This window comes from Anser cygnoides, chromosome 20 (assembly GCF_040182565.1).
Source record: "Anser cygnoides isolate HZ-2024a breed goose chromosome 20, Taihu_goose_T2T_genome, whole genome shotgun sequence".
Classification (NCBI taxonomy): domain Eukaryota; kingdom Metazoa; phylum Chordata; class Aves; order Anseriformes; family Anatidae; genus Anser; species Anser cygnoides.
Genome location: NC_089892.1, coordinates 4,153,796 through 4,170,276, shown reverse-complemented (window position 1 = coordinate 4,170,276; position 16,481 = coordinate 4,153,796). Strand labels below are relative to the sequence as shown.

Genomic DNA, 16,481 nt, shown 5'->3' with positions numbered 1-16,481 from the left:
TTTATCTGTGAATACTTTGACACCCAGATTCTCACATGCCCTCGCGACCAGGAAATTTCCCCTCCCTTTTTACCGAGAAAGCCCTCGGCTGTTCAAACAGGACAGCGGCTTCCCAGCAGCTGCGGGGCAGGGGACGCACGGCCGGGTTTCATTCGTTTCTCATCGATTTTCATTTCCCGATTCCCATGCAAATGCCGCGCGGCTCGGCACGCGGAAACGCAGAGCGCTGCAAGCCAGGCGGACAGAGCCCATTTGGCGTGCAAGCATCCTTCCACCAAAACGATCGGAGATGGAAACGCGTCCAGGGAGGGAACCCTAAAGCCTTAGGGTCACCCAACCCCAAAGCCACGGTGGTGGGGAGCGCTGAGCCCAGCCCCGCAGCACCCGGCCCCCCGGGCTCCGGGGTGGGCTCGCAGAGCACCTGGGGAGCGTTTTCCTCTTGTTTTTCATCTCCCTGGGCAAACTTTTGCCCTTCGGGCCAGCACCCTGCCAGGACAGCGCTCAGAGCACCGCTCCTGCAGCGCATCAAAGCCAAACTTAAGCCTCGAGAAAAGCTTGGCAGTAACCGCGCCGGCCTCATCTCGGCCGTGCTGGCTGCTTTTGTTTCGAGAGGGCTATAAACGTGGGGGTGTTATAAATTACTTATACATCACAGGGAAGGGGGGGGGGTGGGGGGGACGCTGCCTTCTTCCCCGGGGCGGTTTCTGCCCCCCCAGCCCCCTCTGTACAGCCACTGATGGCTTCCCAGCGCTGAGCCCCGGTGCTGGGGCTGAGCCTCGGGGTGGGGGGGGGGGGATACGGGGCTGGGAGCTAAAACACAGGGGTAGGGGGCGAAGGGCAGCCGGGGGGGGGGGCTGGAAAAAAAGCTCTCCCCCCCACACCCACCTACCCACTCCCGCACTCACTCGTACCACGAAGTTTTGCAAGAACACAAAGAGCCCTACGCGCACGCCGCCACCGCCACCCCCCCCCCCAAAAAAAATAAAAATAAAGAAAAATAATAATAATACCTGGGACATCTGGGGCCTGAAGTTGATGTCCTTGAGGTCGATGGAGCCGGGGGAGAGGTTGTGCAGCAGCTGGCACAGCAGCACCCCGTCCCGCAGCGCCTGCGCCAGGTCGAAGACCACCGCCGAGGGCCAGACCACCCGGTGGTTGGGGGGCAAAACTTTGCAGTCGATGAGCCAGCGGCCGCACTGCCGCCACTCCTCCATGGCCGCGGCCTTCCTCCTCCTCCTCCTCCTCCTCCTCCTCCTCCTCCTCCCTGCTCAGGGGCAGCGGGCGGCTGCCCGAGGGGCTGCTCCGCACCGCGCCGCCGCGCTACCGCCCCGCTCCATCGCCGCCCGCCGCCCGGGGAAGCATCGGCGGGGAGGAGGAGGAGGAGGAGGAGGAAGGGGAGGCGGGGGACGGCGCCGAGTTTTCCGGCGGAGGGCTGCCCCTGCCCCCGCTGCGGCCCCACCGCCGGGGCTAGGCGCGCCGCATCGGCCCGGGAACAAAGGGGCCGCCCCCGCGCAACTTCGTGTGTCCCCCCCCCGGCCCGGGGAAACTTGGTCCTGCTGCTGCTTTTGCTCCTGCTCCTCCTGAAGCTGCTGCTCCCGCTCCCGGTGCTGCTCCTGCTTTTGCTGCCGCTCCTGCCCCGGCCCCACCTGCGCTGCCGCTGGGGCCGCCCCCGCTGCCGCCGCGGGTGGGAATTTGCTGCCCCCCCCCCCCCCCCCCGGGCCGAAGCCCCCGCCCCGCCGGGAGGAGCTCCCGGCCCGCCCCCGCCGCCCCTTTGTCTGCGGGAGCGCTGCACGCCTCCTTTCCTTTTTTTTTTTTTTTTTTTATTTTCCCTTTTTGCACCCCCCCTCCCCGCTCCCTCCTCCCGGAGCTCCCCGCTCCCCGTCCTGCAGCGGCCCCCCCCCCCCCCAGCCGCCCCGCTGCTCCGCTCCCCCCGGCCCCCGTTCGCATTTGGGGTCCCCAAGACCCCCCCCCAGCACCCCCCGAGCAGCCGCTGCTTTGTCTGGCCGCGCGCTCCCCCTCCCCGGCTCGTGTTTGGGCTGCAAATACTGCAGGGGAGATGTTTAACCCAAACAAGCGGTCGCGTTCCTTGACTTTCAAACACGAAGACAACTCCTATAATTAATTACCAGCGTATTTATTGCAAACCTCAACGCTCGGCCATTAACTCCTTGGCAGCAAACTCCTGAAAATCTCTAATTTTCACTCGGTGGCTCCCATCCAAATCAGCGCACTTCAGAGCAGCCCCTTTTCAAATCTGGTCTGAGTTTTCTTCGGAGATCCTCTCCCAAGAGTTTGTCGATTAATTTTCGTCCTGGCTTTCCAGATAGCCAAAACCGGAAGCCGAGGCTGGGACGAAGGGAAGCTATTAACCTGGATGTCAAACAAATGCAACGCTAATCTCTTCCAAATGTAGCCAAGCGGAGATAAAGAAGAAAGAGCAACTCTGCTGGCATGACCCTTCACTTCCAGCATGGGAAGGAAGATTCCCTCTGAAGAATGAAAAACAATTGTTTGATATTCCAAGGACAGTTTGGCGAAGCTTTTTTATTTATTTATTTTTTTTAATATCACGGGAAGTGCTTCTTTTAGCCTGACGTGCTGGCGCTCGGTCTGCCCCTGGTCTGGCTGTGTGCGGTGCCTGGTACGCCTCTGGCAGGGCAGGATGAGTGCGCGTATAATCGGACCAGGAGCAGCATGCATATGCCCCGGCCTCGCAATCAGAGCTACGCCCTGCCCCGGGTATACTCGGGAGCATGCTGATCTCAGCCTGCAGTTCCCCGTACCCTGCGGAGGAGATTTCTCACCATAACTTTCTCATTCCTGAAGTTCACCGTTCAGCCTCTCTGCCTGGCCTCCCGCTAGGGCTCCAGCAGCACCCACCGGGCAGGAATCACGAGGCCATTGAAAGGCGTGGAGCCCTGCCAGGGATAATTTTGGTTCACTGGATGCTGGTCTGCCCTGTGAGATCAGGTCTGTAGGTAGAGGGCTACAGAGGAGTTTATTATATGCGGATAATTAAAGCTGCTTGCTGTGGCCTGGCTTTTTTTACTGCATAGTAAAACCCCTACTTGGCCCCTGGACACTTACGACCGATCGCTGCAGCTGCAAAGCCAGCAGCTGCGTGGGAGGTGTTGAAGCAAGGACGCTGCTCACCCACCTCTGCAGCAGTAAAAACAGCTGATAGCAGGGATTTTTGATAGTCGGGGAACCAAGTGGAAGGCAAGGCTCGGCGAAGAGCGTGCAGCCAGCACGCACTCTTGTGGGCTGCGCGCTGCAGATCATGCAAACGTCCTGAACCGGGGGAGCACGGGACAAGCAGAGAGGATCTAGGCACTGCTTCCAGCGTGAACCTAAAGCCGAAAGGGGGATTGTATAAACTAGAGGAGCACGGGGTGGGTTTTGTGCTAGAGCTGGTGCTCCCCTCTCCTGCCCCTTGGCACTGCTGGGAATGACAGCCAGGGAATGAGAGACAGCCAGGGAATGAGAAACGGCCTGGGAATGAGAGACAGCCAAGGACAGCCAAGGGAATGAGAGACAGCAGGGAGGGAAGCGACGACGGACAGCCAGGGAACGACAGACAGCCAGGGAACGACGGACAGCCAGGGAACGACAGCCTGGGGCAGCGGCGGAGCAGCTCGCAGAGGCTGCCACCACTCTCTGGTGGGCACCGAGCGCGCTGCTCCCGGCCCTCGTGGCCCATCCTCGTGTTGCTTTCTCAAGGGAGAGGCCTGAGAGATGGGCGCTGGAGAAATAATCGCAGAACTAGTAACAGCAGGGGAATCACGCCTTTTCATCCCCGGGGTCTCAGTAACTCGGTACCAGCAGGAGCCTGTGCTGAGCCGAGGGGTCCCGCGGCAGGGCACGGGGTGCCCGGCTGGGGAGGCAGCAGGGTTTGGGGTCGGAACGGGGCCGTGTGGGAAGGGAACGGCCCTGCACAGAGGTGACAAAGCTGTCCTGAAAGAGGAGGGATGGAGGGAGGAGAGAGGGAGGGAGGAAGGACAGGAGGAAGGAAGGAGGAAGGGAAACGCACGAACATGTGCAAGGAGATTGTATGGTACGAGTGAGCACAAACACACCTGGGGAATGGCCACCCCTCAACAGCAGAGCATGGATATTGAAGGTGGTGTTTTTATGGCTCCCAGGAGAAGTCCCGAGCCCCCAGTCGGAGCATGCAGAGAAGCTGCCACCACGCTGCCTCTCAGGAGCAGCCATCTGAAAATCTCCCTTAAATACCAGGGCCGTGCCTCCATGAAATCCCCATTTCTGGGTGTCCGTGGATTGCCATTGCCACCTTCTGGATCAGACGGCGTGTGCACCAGCCTGTCCCAAAGGACACCCATCCCCAGCTGGGTCCTGGCTCCCCGAGCAGGAGCTGTCAGCGGTCACCGTGCAGCCGGGTGCCGCTTACATCGCGCCCTGAGACTTTGTGGGCTCCCTTCTCCAACTATTTTAGGAAAGCTGCGGGAGGCACAGCTCGGCCAACACGGTGCTCGGCAGTGGCTCTTGCTCGATCCTCAAGAGGGACAGGTTGCACGGCTGCAGCTGGTGCAGGCAGGGAGGAGGAAGATGCAGGCAGGGAGGAGGAAGACACAGGCTGCACACCGCACGTGGACTATCAGGGTTGAAGTGCTGCTGTTAAACTACAAATATTCACCCGTGCAGACAGTGATTCTCTGTCTGGCTCGCCACCTGCTGTAAACACCTGATCGACCTGCCCAGACAGCTCGTAGCCTGGAAGAGTGATTGCAATTATCCTCCTGCTAGCAGCCCTGCGCTCCTGCCAGGACAGCTCGAGGCTGCTCTGGAGCTCCCAAACCCCCGGGCACCCAGAGCAGCCGATGGGGGTGAGTGCCTGCAGCCTGGCAAAGGAGAGCAGGAAAGCGAGCGTGGGGCGGCCCGATGCTGGCAAGAAGGCCAAAAGGGATCCTTGCCTTACCCAGGCAATGCAGCCATGCCGTTTATCGGCCTCTTCTGCCGTGCTCTGAGTTGGATGGTGACAGAACGGGTGATATTTCAGAGGAGACCGAGACACCTCACCCGTGCCAAAAAAGCAAATCTGGTTCCACTCAGTGATTTCACGTTTTGCTCTGCAGCTTCCACAGGGTGGGGCCTGGGCTGGCTCCTGTCTCTGCTGTGCTAGCGGGAGGGGATCGAGCGCAGTCAGGACATCTGCAGTGGTGACCATGTCCATGCGTGTTCATCCTCCCGTTGTCCTTCCTTCCTTCCCTCCTCTTTGCGCTGGGTCTAAATCTGTGTGCAGGGAATTGCCGTGTGCCTTGTGCCTCCCCTTGACGGGAAGCAGGGAGTAATTCCTTTTCTCTCTCTCTGTGCTTCCGCGCGGCCTTTTGCTTATTTTTTTTCCCTCCTCCTTTCCCCTTTAATTAAATTATCCTTATCTCACCCCGCGAGTTGTTTTTTCCCTTTCCAGCGTACTTTCTTCCCCCCTTCTAAGGATGGGGAGCGTGAGAGCGGCTGGGGCGGTGTTCGGCTGCCCAGCAGGGCAAAAACCCCACCAGGGCGCTGCGTTAGCGGGCGGCAAGAAGCTTGGGAGCTTACATTTAGCTCCCCCAAATAATAATAATAATAATAATAAGTTAATTATTATTAATAATAATCTCCCTTCGCTCAGCTCTCTTGCAAACAACTCCCGCCCCGTGCCGGGGGACCCCGAGATGCTGCTGTCGGGGCGCCGCTCGCCCCGGGGCCAGCACCGGGAGCGGCTGGGGGCGGGCAGGAGGCGAGCACCAGCCCCCCCCCGAACCCCCCCCGGTCCTCCCCGGCCCCGCCCCGGCCCCGTCCTCTCCCCCCGCCGGCGGCTGCGGCTCCTCCCCGCCGTGATGCGCTCGGGAGGCGCCTCCGCAGCCGCTCCGCGGAGCCGCGCCGGGGCCGAGCCGGGCCGGGCCGGGCAGCGCAGGCACGGTGGGGCCGGGGGGGCTCGGGGCAGGGAGCGCCCAGGGGTGGGGGGCACCCTAAAGGGGGGGCAGGGGGGGTGGGCGGTGGGAAGCCCGTGGAGGGGTGGGAAAAGGGTGGGGGGGGGTGGGGGGGAAAAGGGGGGGCAGCGCCAGGCCTTGCTGTGACCCTCGCTGTGTCCCCCCCCCCCCCCCCAGGTTGAAGCCCCCCGGAGCGGCGCTGTCGGGAGGTGATGGGTGGCGCAGGAGGGGTGCGGAGACCTGGAGGCAGCGGCTTCGGTTGCGTTCGGCGATATCCATCAAGGCGGCACTGGGGGAGCGCCGGGCTGGCGTCGGCGTGAGGTCACGCAGGGGTGCTGAGGTCACGCAGGGGTGCTGAGGTCACGTACGGGTGCTGAGGTCACGTACGGGTGCTGAGGTCACGCAGGGGTGCTGAGGTCACGCACGAGGTCCCGCACGGGCCTGGATGCTGCCGGTGGCCGTTTAGCTGTGCCCTACATTTTGGGGCTCCATCCTTTGGAGAGGCGACACTCAGCCGGAGCCGCTCGCCCCGTCGCTCCCGGCTGTCGCGCTCGCCCGCGCCGAGATGCTTCGTGTGCCCGGAGCCAGCAGCTCGCGTGCGCTCGGCCCCTCTGCAAGATGAAACGAGCAGCAGTACCACCGCTGGATGAGCTTCTGGAAGCCCTGGCTTGTTCCCTAAGCAAGGCCAGGCTGCCCGCTGTGATTTTCGGGTGTGCACATCCCCGTGCCCTCTTCTGAGGGGCGCTGGCACCGGTGTACGGCTTGCAGCCCCCAGGAGCTGTGCCCCTGGGGATGTCCTCCCCTGAGCACCAAGCTGCCGTCGGTCTGCACCGCCCCAGCGGGGTGTATTTGGGAGCTGCCGGGAGGAAGATCTCGCCTTTGAAGGTGCCCTTGAGCAGATGACTGACAAGGTGATGAACGGGAGGGTGCCCCTGCCCGAAAAAGCCTTGTCCGAGGGCTACGCCCGGCTGCGCTACAGGGACACCTCGCTGCTCATCTGGCAGCAGCAGCAGCAGAAGCTGGAGTCAGCGCCGCCCAACACGTACCTGAGCCGGAGCCGCAGTATGTGGTACTCGCAGTACGGCAACGAAGCCATCCTGGTGCGGGACAAAAACAAGCTGGATGTCCCCAGGGACACGGGACAGTCCAAGTTTTGTGCTATCATGTAATTCCGGCGGCTTGGCGTCAGGAATCTGCACGTGGAGACGAACCAGGCCTGCATCAAGCTGGGAGCGGAGGGCTCGCACCGTCCCACCAGACCTGCGGCTAAGGCCGGGGGTGGGATAGGTCAGGAAGGCTGCTGGAAATTTATGTTTATTTTTTGCTGTCGGTAGTGTCTGATTTTGCATGTTGTTGAGCGTGTATAACAAAAACAGCCTCGCTCAGGAACTGATGAGCCTGTGTTTGCCGCCTAGCATCATCGGCAGGGTCCATGCTGGACCATGTGTTGCTTGTAAGTGGCTTGTGTACCGTGAACAACACCCGCTGCCATTTGGGAACTGTCCCCAGCAGGCACTTTACCTTGCTAGTCCTTAGGCGTTGCCAAAGCTCTGCGAACGCTGGTGGGAGACAGGCGAGTCTAGATTGGTTTCCGCTGAGATTAAGATTTTAGGAAGATTATCTGCTAACATACACAGCCAGTACTTGTTCTGCTTGCCCTGTCTGCCTTTAATTACTTCCCTGGAAGTGGTCTCTTAGAACCAGGTCATGAAATTAAATGATTTATTGGGCAAGGGGAAGAGGGAAAAAATGTGTTGAGAATTTTATCTTCAAAATACTTAACAGGAAAGGTGCTTTGCAGCTTCATCCTCTGCGAAGCAAAGTGCCCTTTCAGTTTGGAATCACAGAAATAAATCACAGACAGGACTTCTGGAGCCAGTGCAGCCGAGTCCCTTCCTGCAGCACGATCCCCAGCCCCAGTAAAGCTTGCACGAGCCCCAGCTAATGCTCCAGGAATGTATTGCCAGGTGAACCACCTGAGAGGGAGGGACAGGCCTAAGAGAGCAACAGGAAGAAAGCTGTTGTAAATACACACATCTCCTGCTGGGGGGTATCGGGACGCTCAGGCACGGGGAGTACGTACCTGCAGCCAGAGATCAGCTACAGAAAAAAACAGCCTACTGAGGTTTGCTTTGCATGTAGGTTTTAAGACATGTAGGAGCTTGAAATAATTTCTAATTCAGGTTGGATAACATCTCTTGCTTTAGCAGATTTGGTACGCATACACTGTGTGTGGCAGCATTTGTTTCAACCAACTGAAGGGTTTTAGGAGACAAAAATACCACAGTTATACCTCTTAGGAATGGATCCTGCTCTCAGGTTGTTGCTGTCGGAGCCGAGTCCCTAACTTCCTCATGACAGGGTCAAGCTGAGAACCCAACCCAGCAAGCAACCCTAAACCTTTCTTAACGACAAAGCAGTACCACTTCCAGGGTTGTTCGTTATGTTCCCAGGGTTCAGCATTAAAGCGTAACATTGGGCTGAAGTCGCAGGCTCCCCTTTAACATTCTGCCTCAGGCATCGTCCTGCAGGCTGAGCCCCGTGTGCTCAACCCAGCAGTACTTGGACATGGGCTCAACTTCAAGCAAATCAGTATTTGATGTTGACTTCAAGGTGGATTATTTACCTGCCTAAAATTAGGCATAGTCAGTACTGCTATTGTATTTATCTAAAACCTCTCCCGTTAAACATTTTTCAAGCACTTTATTTTTTTTAGCATAGCAAAGAAGAATTTTCTCCACCTCTCCTGTGCGCATTAAATGCACAGACACTGAAGTTTGCTGAAGTTGATGTGTTGAGCAGAACATACCTGTGTCACCGTGAGATCAGAGAGGTTTGATGTACTCAGCCCTGATCGGAGCAAGTATATTCACTGCAAAAAGTGGGCAGCTCTTATTTTTAATGTAACTATTTATGCATGTGTTAATGTTTGGTACCTTGTGTGTGCGCTCATAAAACTGAACCTGCTGAGATGGACCTCAGTGCTTCACAGCCGTAGGCATCGCTCTGCACGCTCAAAGAGTCCTCTTGATCTTGGCAGGATGAGCTCTAGCTGAGAAATATTTTCGGTGAATGTTTTTTCAGCTGGGGAAAAAGCACTCAACAGGATTCACAACACTAACTAGACTCAGAAAGCTGCTAGCGGGGCGGCAGAACCGCTCTGCGGAGCGGGCTGGTTAAGGCAGGGCACTGCCTGGGACACGAGGCGCACCCGGGGCTCCAGACGGGCGAGCACTTAGAAAAATGGGCAGGAGCCTGGCCCCAGGGCTCCCCTGGGAAGTGCAGAAGCAACCTGGTGAGGCAGAATTGGGCTCAGGGTCTTTCCAGCAGCCCAGGGGAGCGCCCTAACCCGGGGAGTTGAAGGAACTAGGGAGAACAACAGCACATTCCCAAAGCCAGCTGTTCATTTTCTTTACTTTTCTTATAGAAAAATCACATTTATTTTTTTAATTTCAGTAAGAAAGATGATTATTTTGGGTATAATCAGTCCCTTTTTGTTTATGTGGCTGGTAAACCAAAATTCAGCTTACTTAAAGCGTTAAACTATTCAGGAATAAAAGCTTAAGTGTGTGCATAAGTTCTTCCAGGACTGAGGGTAGACAGGACCGTAAGAGAAGTGTGACTTGTTCTTCCCTCTCATGCCCGTGAGTGTGAGTGCAGTTTCCGTAGCTGTGTCCTCATTAGTCACAGCAGGGTTGTGGGGTGGCTGCTGGGAAGTGAGCAGTTCTGTAAGGCAGGTGGGTCGTGTTAATGCACTTGTTTAAAATGCTGTTTTAGCCTCTTTGGTTAAGTGCATTAAAATTATTTAAATGCATCGTTGCGTGCAGGTGTGCATTTTTCTTCTGCATGTTCATCAGCTGGGGGTTATCTCAGGTAGTGGTGGGGCCCCGCTGAAGCCACGCCACTACTGAAGATGATCACTTGTGGAGGCAGCAGCCTCACAGGAGAATTTTAAAGTCTAGGTTGAAGAAAAAAAAAAAGAAAAAAAAAACATTTCCTTGGAGTGGGGGGAACAACTGACAATGCACAGCTGCACTGATACAACAGCTAAGCAGAACAGGTTTGCTGAAACCTGAGTGATCACGGCTTTTAAACCCAGCGAGCAGGAACAGGTTTAGAGAAAGATTAACCCTGCAGGAACCTGGCTGTTGTAACCCCTACTGTATAAATAAACCACTAGGCATGCATCTGAGAAAGCGAACAGAAAAAAAACAACCTCCAGCAACCAAAATAGCTTTTGGCCGCCATACAGCAATGTCAAGACTGCGCTGTGAATGCGATCAGCCGCCGTAGGACCCCCATTCCCCAACTGCATCTCCTATGTCCTGGTTGCCCTGGGCTCACCGACCTGCGGGGCAGCTGCAGCTGGTGAGAAATTCCCTCTGGTTTCTTCAGGTCTTGGTGGCTGGAAAATAATCAGCATTAAACTTGGGTGAGATTTTCAACCTCCTCTTATTCAGCTCAACTTACCTCTATCAGGTGCAATTCTCACAAGGTGAGGCCCCTTCAGAGCGCAGGCTTTTCTAGGAGGGGAAAACGTCCTTCCTAGGCTGCCCCCTGCATTAAAGCAGCCTGAGATCCTCACCAAAAAAAGGTATATTTAGCACATGTCAGGTACTGAACTGTGATTCAGAGACCCCCCAGGCCAAGCTGGCAGCACCCCAGACTTGCCCTCTGCTCTGCAAGCAGTTTGCCCCCATGAGTGCCGCACACCATGCGTGCTAACAGCTGGGCTTGCTAAATAACTTCCAAATTATTTCATGGCACTAGGATCCTTAGCATTTTTGTGTTGGTCTGGTGGCAATGCTGCTCAACCAATTGCTAGGTCAAAGCCCTACTGGTTTTCAGCTGAGCTGCAACACCTGAAAGGGAAAATGAGGAAAGGGAGAGGAGAGGGGAAAATATAGTATAAAACTGCACACACAAAACAATTTTTCTTTTTATTATGAAAACAAAACAAATGCCCCAGGACCAGGGTCCATTACCAGTAACATCAAAGATTACTTTCTAACTTTTTTTAAAAATTCTGTTGTGTTTGAGGCCAGCAATTTGCAATAAACAAGCTAAACTACTTACATTGACTTTTTTTTTTTTTCCAGTAACTGACATTTACAGGAATATACTAGAAATGGCACTAAAAAGTTTTAAGAAAAAGTTACGGTAAATTTGCATGCACATCATACAGAAAAGTAACATTTTTTTTAAATATTAAAAAAAAGGAAAAACAAAACAAATACAACAACAAATCTTTCTGGATTGGTTATGCCAGTATCAGGGATAAGTTCTAAGTGGCCTGTGTCAAATCCTAGCTGGTGGTTTATTTATTTTTTAAAAATGACATTTAAAAAGATATGCAAATACCATTTTTGCTTTAAACGCATCTCATTGTTTTACAAGCAAGATAATGCTGCTAGTGTAACGAATCCTCGCCCTAAATTTATCTTCAACAATGCAGAGCCTGCCCAGTTAGCCCTAGTGGTAACTGCTCGTGTATTAGAGTATTTCTTTTTTTAAAATTCATTACTAAAAAGGTTGTGTTGTTTGTGTTTTTTTTTGTCATGCCCCAATCCCTTCCCCCCTAGCTCCAACCCCAGCTTTAAAAAACATCATTCCTTTCAAAACAAGGAAAAAATTAAAAACTGGTCTAAGAGTCCCCAAAACAGAGAAAGAACTAGATTAGGTAACTGCAGTCTGCTTCTACCACATAGAGAACATGGAAAGAGACCTCACTGGGTAACTAATTTGTATATATACACGCACACACGTGCTTGTGTATGTGTGTGCGGGTGCGTGCAGCTATGGTACACACACCCCACAAACACCAGCTACATAGTCCTGAAATATCAGTTCTACAGTTACAAACCCTGTCGGTAGGAAAGTTTAAAATCACATCAATACAAAACTGAAAAGATTTTGTATAGACAACATTTGGTTAGCAGAAAACTGTCGTACTCGACAGATTCCTTTAGTAGATAAACCAGGGCCTGAGCCCACGGGATGCGGATCTCCCTCTGGTCCCACTGAGCCTACATCTGATGGTATGCCAAGAGACAGGCTGACCTTACAATCAGATAAAGTTTAACAAAGTTTTTAAAGGTGCAGTAATGCTGGTTGATTGGTATTAGGTCTGGTCAGATATTGTTTTGTCAAAACAGGAATTCTTCAGAAAAAACAGTTTCAATAAAACTATGTGTGTATGTATACATATGAAATCATACTGATTTCAGTGAAATTTCCCCTGGAAAACAAAGTTAAACTTTGTTCATTCAAGAAAAAATCCTACCATAAAAAATTCAGTCTTTTTCATTCTGAAGTTTAAAAATGCCATTTCAAATGTTACTTACACATTTGATCATTTCCAAGTTATTTCATGACATCTGGACTGACATGTCATGCAATACAAACTCGGTTAAATAAATGCTCTATTGTTTCCGTTTCCAACTCATTAAGGGCAGCTGCTACTTACTACGGACTGAAAACATCTCTTCTTTCCAGGAGACACTCTGATCTGGATGTAAAAGAGGCACCACTACTGACATATCAGGAGATAATGAGCACTACAAACAATACGAAAATGAAAAAAATGTAAGAACATTTTGCAGTGAAGAGTCACCAATTTTTTTCCCCCTGAAAAACGAAGGTCACGCCAAACCGGATTTCTCCTGTGATCTGCCATTCATTGGAAAACATCTTCCTTTCCATGAGAGTTTTCCACCAAATAGAGAAGCCCAAGCTGCAGCTGGCTTATCGAGGATAGTCAGGTGCTTCTTCATCTTTCTTTTTTGTTTTCTTTGCTCGTTTTCCTTGCAAATCCCCAGGCTAGGACAAGTTTGCCAACTAAAGCAGGGATCCTCCTCCGGCGCTGCAGACAGTCCCAGGCCAGGCCCCTTTCCATCACTTCAAGCTCGTCCCCAACCCTTCGGCTCCAACCTTTCCACTCATTCCCAGGACAGACCTATGTGTCCGGGCGGGATGTCTGCACCCTGGCCGCAGCGTCAGGGGACGGTGGCGTGCTGCAGAGCCGGGTCCTCGGGCTTTGCGTGGTGGTGATGCTGGTGAGAGCAGCTGCTGGCGGGCCGCCACTGCCTCCAAACACTGGCTGGGGGTTGTTCTCTGCACAGGAGCACCTTTTGTCCAGGGCGACCATCACCTTACATCCACGGCACAGCTCAGGTGAATGCAGGCAGGAAAGGATTTCAGCAGGGAAAGCTGGGAGCCTGTTTCTCCAAGCTGTCGTGGTATTGAATTGGTAGCAATTAATTTAATTAAAAATACCAGTTTGTTTTGATAATGCAAGTCTCAGACACTAGGAGAAAGACAAATGAAAACCAAGCCCATTACAAAAAACTAGGCTTAATTAGGTGTATATTACATCTCCTTGTAGTAAAATTCTGAAAATATATTACTAAGTATCTGTCTAGGGGAAGGTGTTTTTTTTTAAGGGCAGAATTTAAAAAAATATAGCAACTAAAAATAACTTCATTGTTAACGGAAAAGAAAAATCATTAATTTCAGCAAGAATCAGAACACACTAGTTCATGCATTTTCCAACACTACAGGAAACTCAATCTGCAAAGACCTGGAGGGTTTTCTGCCAGTGGGCCAAGCACCCTAGCAATTACAAAACGAGCTGAGGACGTCCAGCAACTTACAGCTGTTTACAGCAGCAGAGCACCTCTCTTTCAACCCTTAGCAGAAAATGGTAATTCCTTTCTGCAGCAAACTGCGGAGAGTGCTATTGTCACCATACAGATAAAAGACACGGACGGGGCCAGTAGGCTGTATGAGATGCACACCTGAACAACCTGAAATGCTGATCCTTGAAAGATGGATTTTCTAAAGGCCAGATGCAAGGACAAACTTCTTGATAATCCCATCTCCTAAGGGTCTGGCTAATAAAACCTCAGCCGATGGGCACTAAGTGACTGGCAGCTGAATGCGGATGCAGTAAGTGCAAACCATGGAGTGCTAATAGCAGGCTGGCCCCGCAGCCCCCTGGCTTTTCAGCAAAGGGCTATCCCCCAGGCTCCACGCTTCCCAGCACAGCAGCTCCTCTCCTAGCTCTTGGAGGCTGACTGTGCAACAAAAATCCTGTGCCAGGGCTGAGGAGCCCTCCAAGGCCACTCCTCAGCAGGGTGAAGTTTTGGGCTACGCCACAGCAGAGATGCAGCCTTAGGGGCTGGTGCTGGGAGAAGGAAAGGCATAACTTTCTGTTAAACTCTGTATATTTTCTTTACAATAAAAAGCTAAAAAGGTAAGAATTTACAATAAATTTCTGCCCCTCAGAAATACAAAAACAAATTTTATATAATTATAGAACTGGTGTTCTCCTAAAATTGGATTATAAAATCAAACCCCACACTGTTCTACCAAAAAAATGGAGAGGGGGAAGACCTGTGGAAATAATACAGACAAAAAATGTGCTGCATCAAGGAATTACATCTACCTGTATGTCTTCAAAATTTGTACAAAACAGGAAATAAAGGGGCTGGAGTGAAAAGAGGAAAAAAAATGAACACACAAAACATGACAGAGCACCAGATATACAATAGACTGGACTGTAGCACCTGTAGGTATAAAGTCCAATGTATTTAAATAACATGTTTATTTTTTTTTGTTGGTTTCTTTTTTTTTTTTTAATCTGGTTCAAACCACATTAAAAATCTGCATTTCTGCTGGTCTTGTTGTTTTTTAGTAAATTTTAAATGACCAATAGTGTTTAATAAATAAAGTACTTATATATACATGAAATTAGGGACAGTGGAAACAGAGTGTATTGCAGCAGTGCAGGTCGAAACATTCGGCTGACTCGTAAGAAATTGATAGCCTCAAAAAAATTGCCTCTAACCCCCCCCCCCCGCCCTCCCTCCCTTACTATTATTGAGGTAAACATTTCAGTGTCTGGAAACCTGCTTTCTGTGTGACACAGAAGTAGCATTCCCTTTCTAGGAGCTCATTGCAGATACAAAATAAGGGGAAAAACAAAGGAAAAGACAAAACCAACATCCCTCTCCAAGTCCCCTGCCAGCTCAGCCTCAGCTGGAGCTCAAGTGCTCTTTTATTTTAAGCCCAGACTGAGGTGCTTGTCATGGAGAAAGTACTTAAGCATGTGTCTAATAACGAGCACATGACGCCTTGGTCACTCTGCAGGGATCACTCCTTGAGGTCCAGCTGAGAACTTGCAGCCAAAAACTGTTTTCAATTAAATGAAAACTTTCATAGACAGTGTCAATTTCCTGGAAATCATCTATTTGATGTTAAAAATAACAGTTCCAAGAAACCTGAGTGTCCCTCGCTCTCTTCTTACCAAAATATTCCCAAGAAAAAATAAAAATTTTAGTGGAAAAGACTAGAAATGCAGACACTTCTATTGCTCATGTGCTTAAAATTAAGTCCATGCTTAAATACCTTCCTGAACAGGTGCCTATGGCCTCTACGAATATTAACAAAAAATGTTAGCAATCCACGGTACGTGAGAATTTTTTGTTTTTATGTAAAAAGATGATAGCATCTGACATTTTCATCACACTGTAGACTTTGAGATTAAGAATACTAGTGCTAATAACAAATACACCAACTAGTTCCAAAGCTAACATCTTTCAGATACAGTACCATTTTACAGAGATTTCTTTTTAAAAAAAGACTTTTTTTTCTTTGTGTGAGCCGGGTGGGCTTATTAAGAGAACATTTCTGGGGAGAGGGAAGGGGCAGGAGGGAAATGTACTACAAACCTTGCAGAACCTTCTAGTGATCTCCTGCTAAGAGTTCCAAGTTCTTCCATTTTCAACAAACCTTCTTTAGTTAAAATGTATTTTAGAGACTTTATGCAAAGGGAACTATTTGTCATAAAGTCTAGTCACACACACACGCACACGCAAAGATCTTTGACCTATTAAAAGAGCGCCCCCCAAAAAAATGGAAGATACCTTTTATAATACTGAATTAAAAAATAAAAAAAGTCAGAGAGGAAAAAAAAACCTGACCACCGTGGAACAAGAGCAGTATATTAAGGAGAGAAAGGAACACTGCAGAGCATCGGTGAGAGTGATGTCCATTTTGTGTTTTGTGTCTAAGTGTCCATAACTCATTCGGAATCACTGCTGTCCGAGCTGGAGCCGCTGGAGCTGCTGCTCCCAGACTCAGAGGAGCTGCTGCTGCTGAGCCGGGAAGGGCCTCCAGAGGGAGCAGAGCCGGATTTTTCTGCAGGAAGAGAGGCAGTGAAGCAGTTATTTGCATGGAACTGAACTAGAGAAGGTTTGCCCACAGCTTTTCTCATCCACTGCTTCATTTACAACCTCGCTTTGCACAGGCAGCATATTTACCCATTAGCTTTGCTCGCTGGAACGGGGCCTGGCCCGCCAGAGGATGAATCGCCTCCAAGACACCTCCTGTTTAACTCCAAGGGGAGCTTCCACCCAGACGGGGATCAGAGCAGACCCCACACAGCAGCTCTGGTGCCCAGCAGCAGCTCTCTGTGTGCCCACACTAATGACAGCTATCACAGATAAATCCACGGCTACCAGAAGGCAGGAGCTTTGCCTTAGCGAGGCA

At 51.7% G+C, this 16,481-nt stretch overlaps 3 protein-coding genes across 13 annotated transcripts in view; 1 reads left to right on the top strand and 2 right to left on the bottom strand.

Annotated features, from left to right (window-relative positions):
* Window positions 1-1,683, bottom strand: part of VAV2 (vav guanine nucleotide exchange factor 2) — a 126,775-nt gene extending 125,092 nt beyond the window's left edge. For 3 of the 4 annotated variants that reach the window (XM_048052021.2, XM_066981004.1, XM_066981005.1), the window contains exon 1: window positions 1,011-1,683. In XM_048052021.2, the coding sequence (XP_047907978.1) occupies window positions 1,011-1,214 (204 nt within the window). In that variant the 5' untranslated portion in view covers window positions 1,215-1,683. The remainder of the gene's footprint in view (window positions 1-1,010) is intronic. The other variant, XM_048052035.2, reaches the window with a different exon arrangement.
* Window positions 1,684-5,774: 4,091 nt separating this feature from the next.
* Window positions 5,775-11,573, top strand: BRD3OS (BRD3 opposite strand). 2 transcript variants are annotated; one of them, XM_066980501.1, is made up of 2 exons: window positions 5,775-5,914; window positions 6,108-11,573. In XM_066980501.1, the coding sequence occupies exon 2, from the start codon at window positions 6,830-6,832 to the stop codon at window positions 7,097-7,099; it is 270 nt and encodes an 89-aa protein (XP_066836602.1). In that variant the 5' UTR covers window positions 5,775-5,914; window positions 6,108-6,829; the 3' UTR covers window positions 7,100-11,573. The 2 variants fall into 2 exon arrangements, with proteins under 2 accessions (XP_066836602.1, XP_066836601.1); XM_066980500.1 differs by having other exon boundaries at window positions 5,797-5,919.
* The window catches only part of BRD3 (bromodomain containing 3), a 46,902-nt gene continuing 41,274 nt past the window's right edge, over window positions 10,854-16,481 (bottom strand). For all 7 annotated transcript variants that reach the window (XM_048053234.2, XM_048053227.2, XM_048053252.2 and 4 more), the window contains one exon: window positions 10,854-16,130. In XM_048053234.2, the coding sequence (XP_047909191.1) occupies window positions 16,015-16,130 (116 nt within the window). In that variant the 3' untranslated portion in view covers window positions 10,854-16,014. The remainder of the gene's footprint in view (window positions 16,131-16,481) is intronic.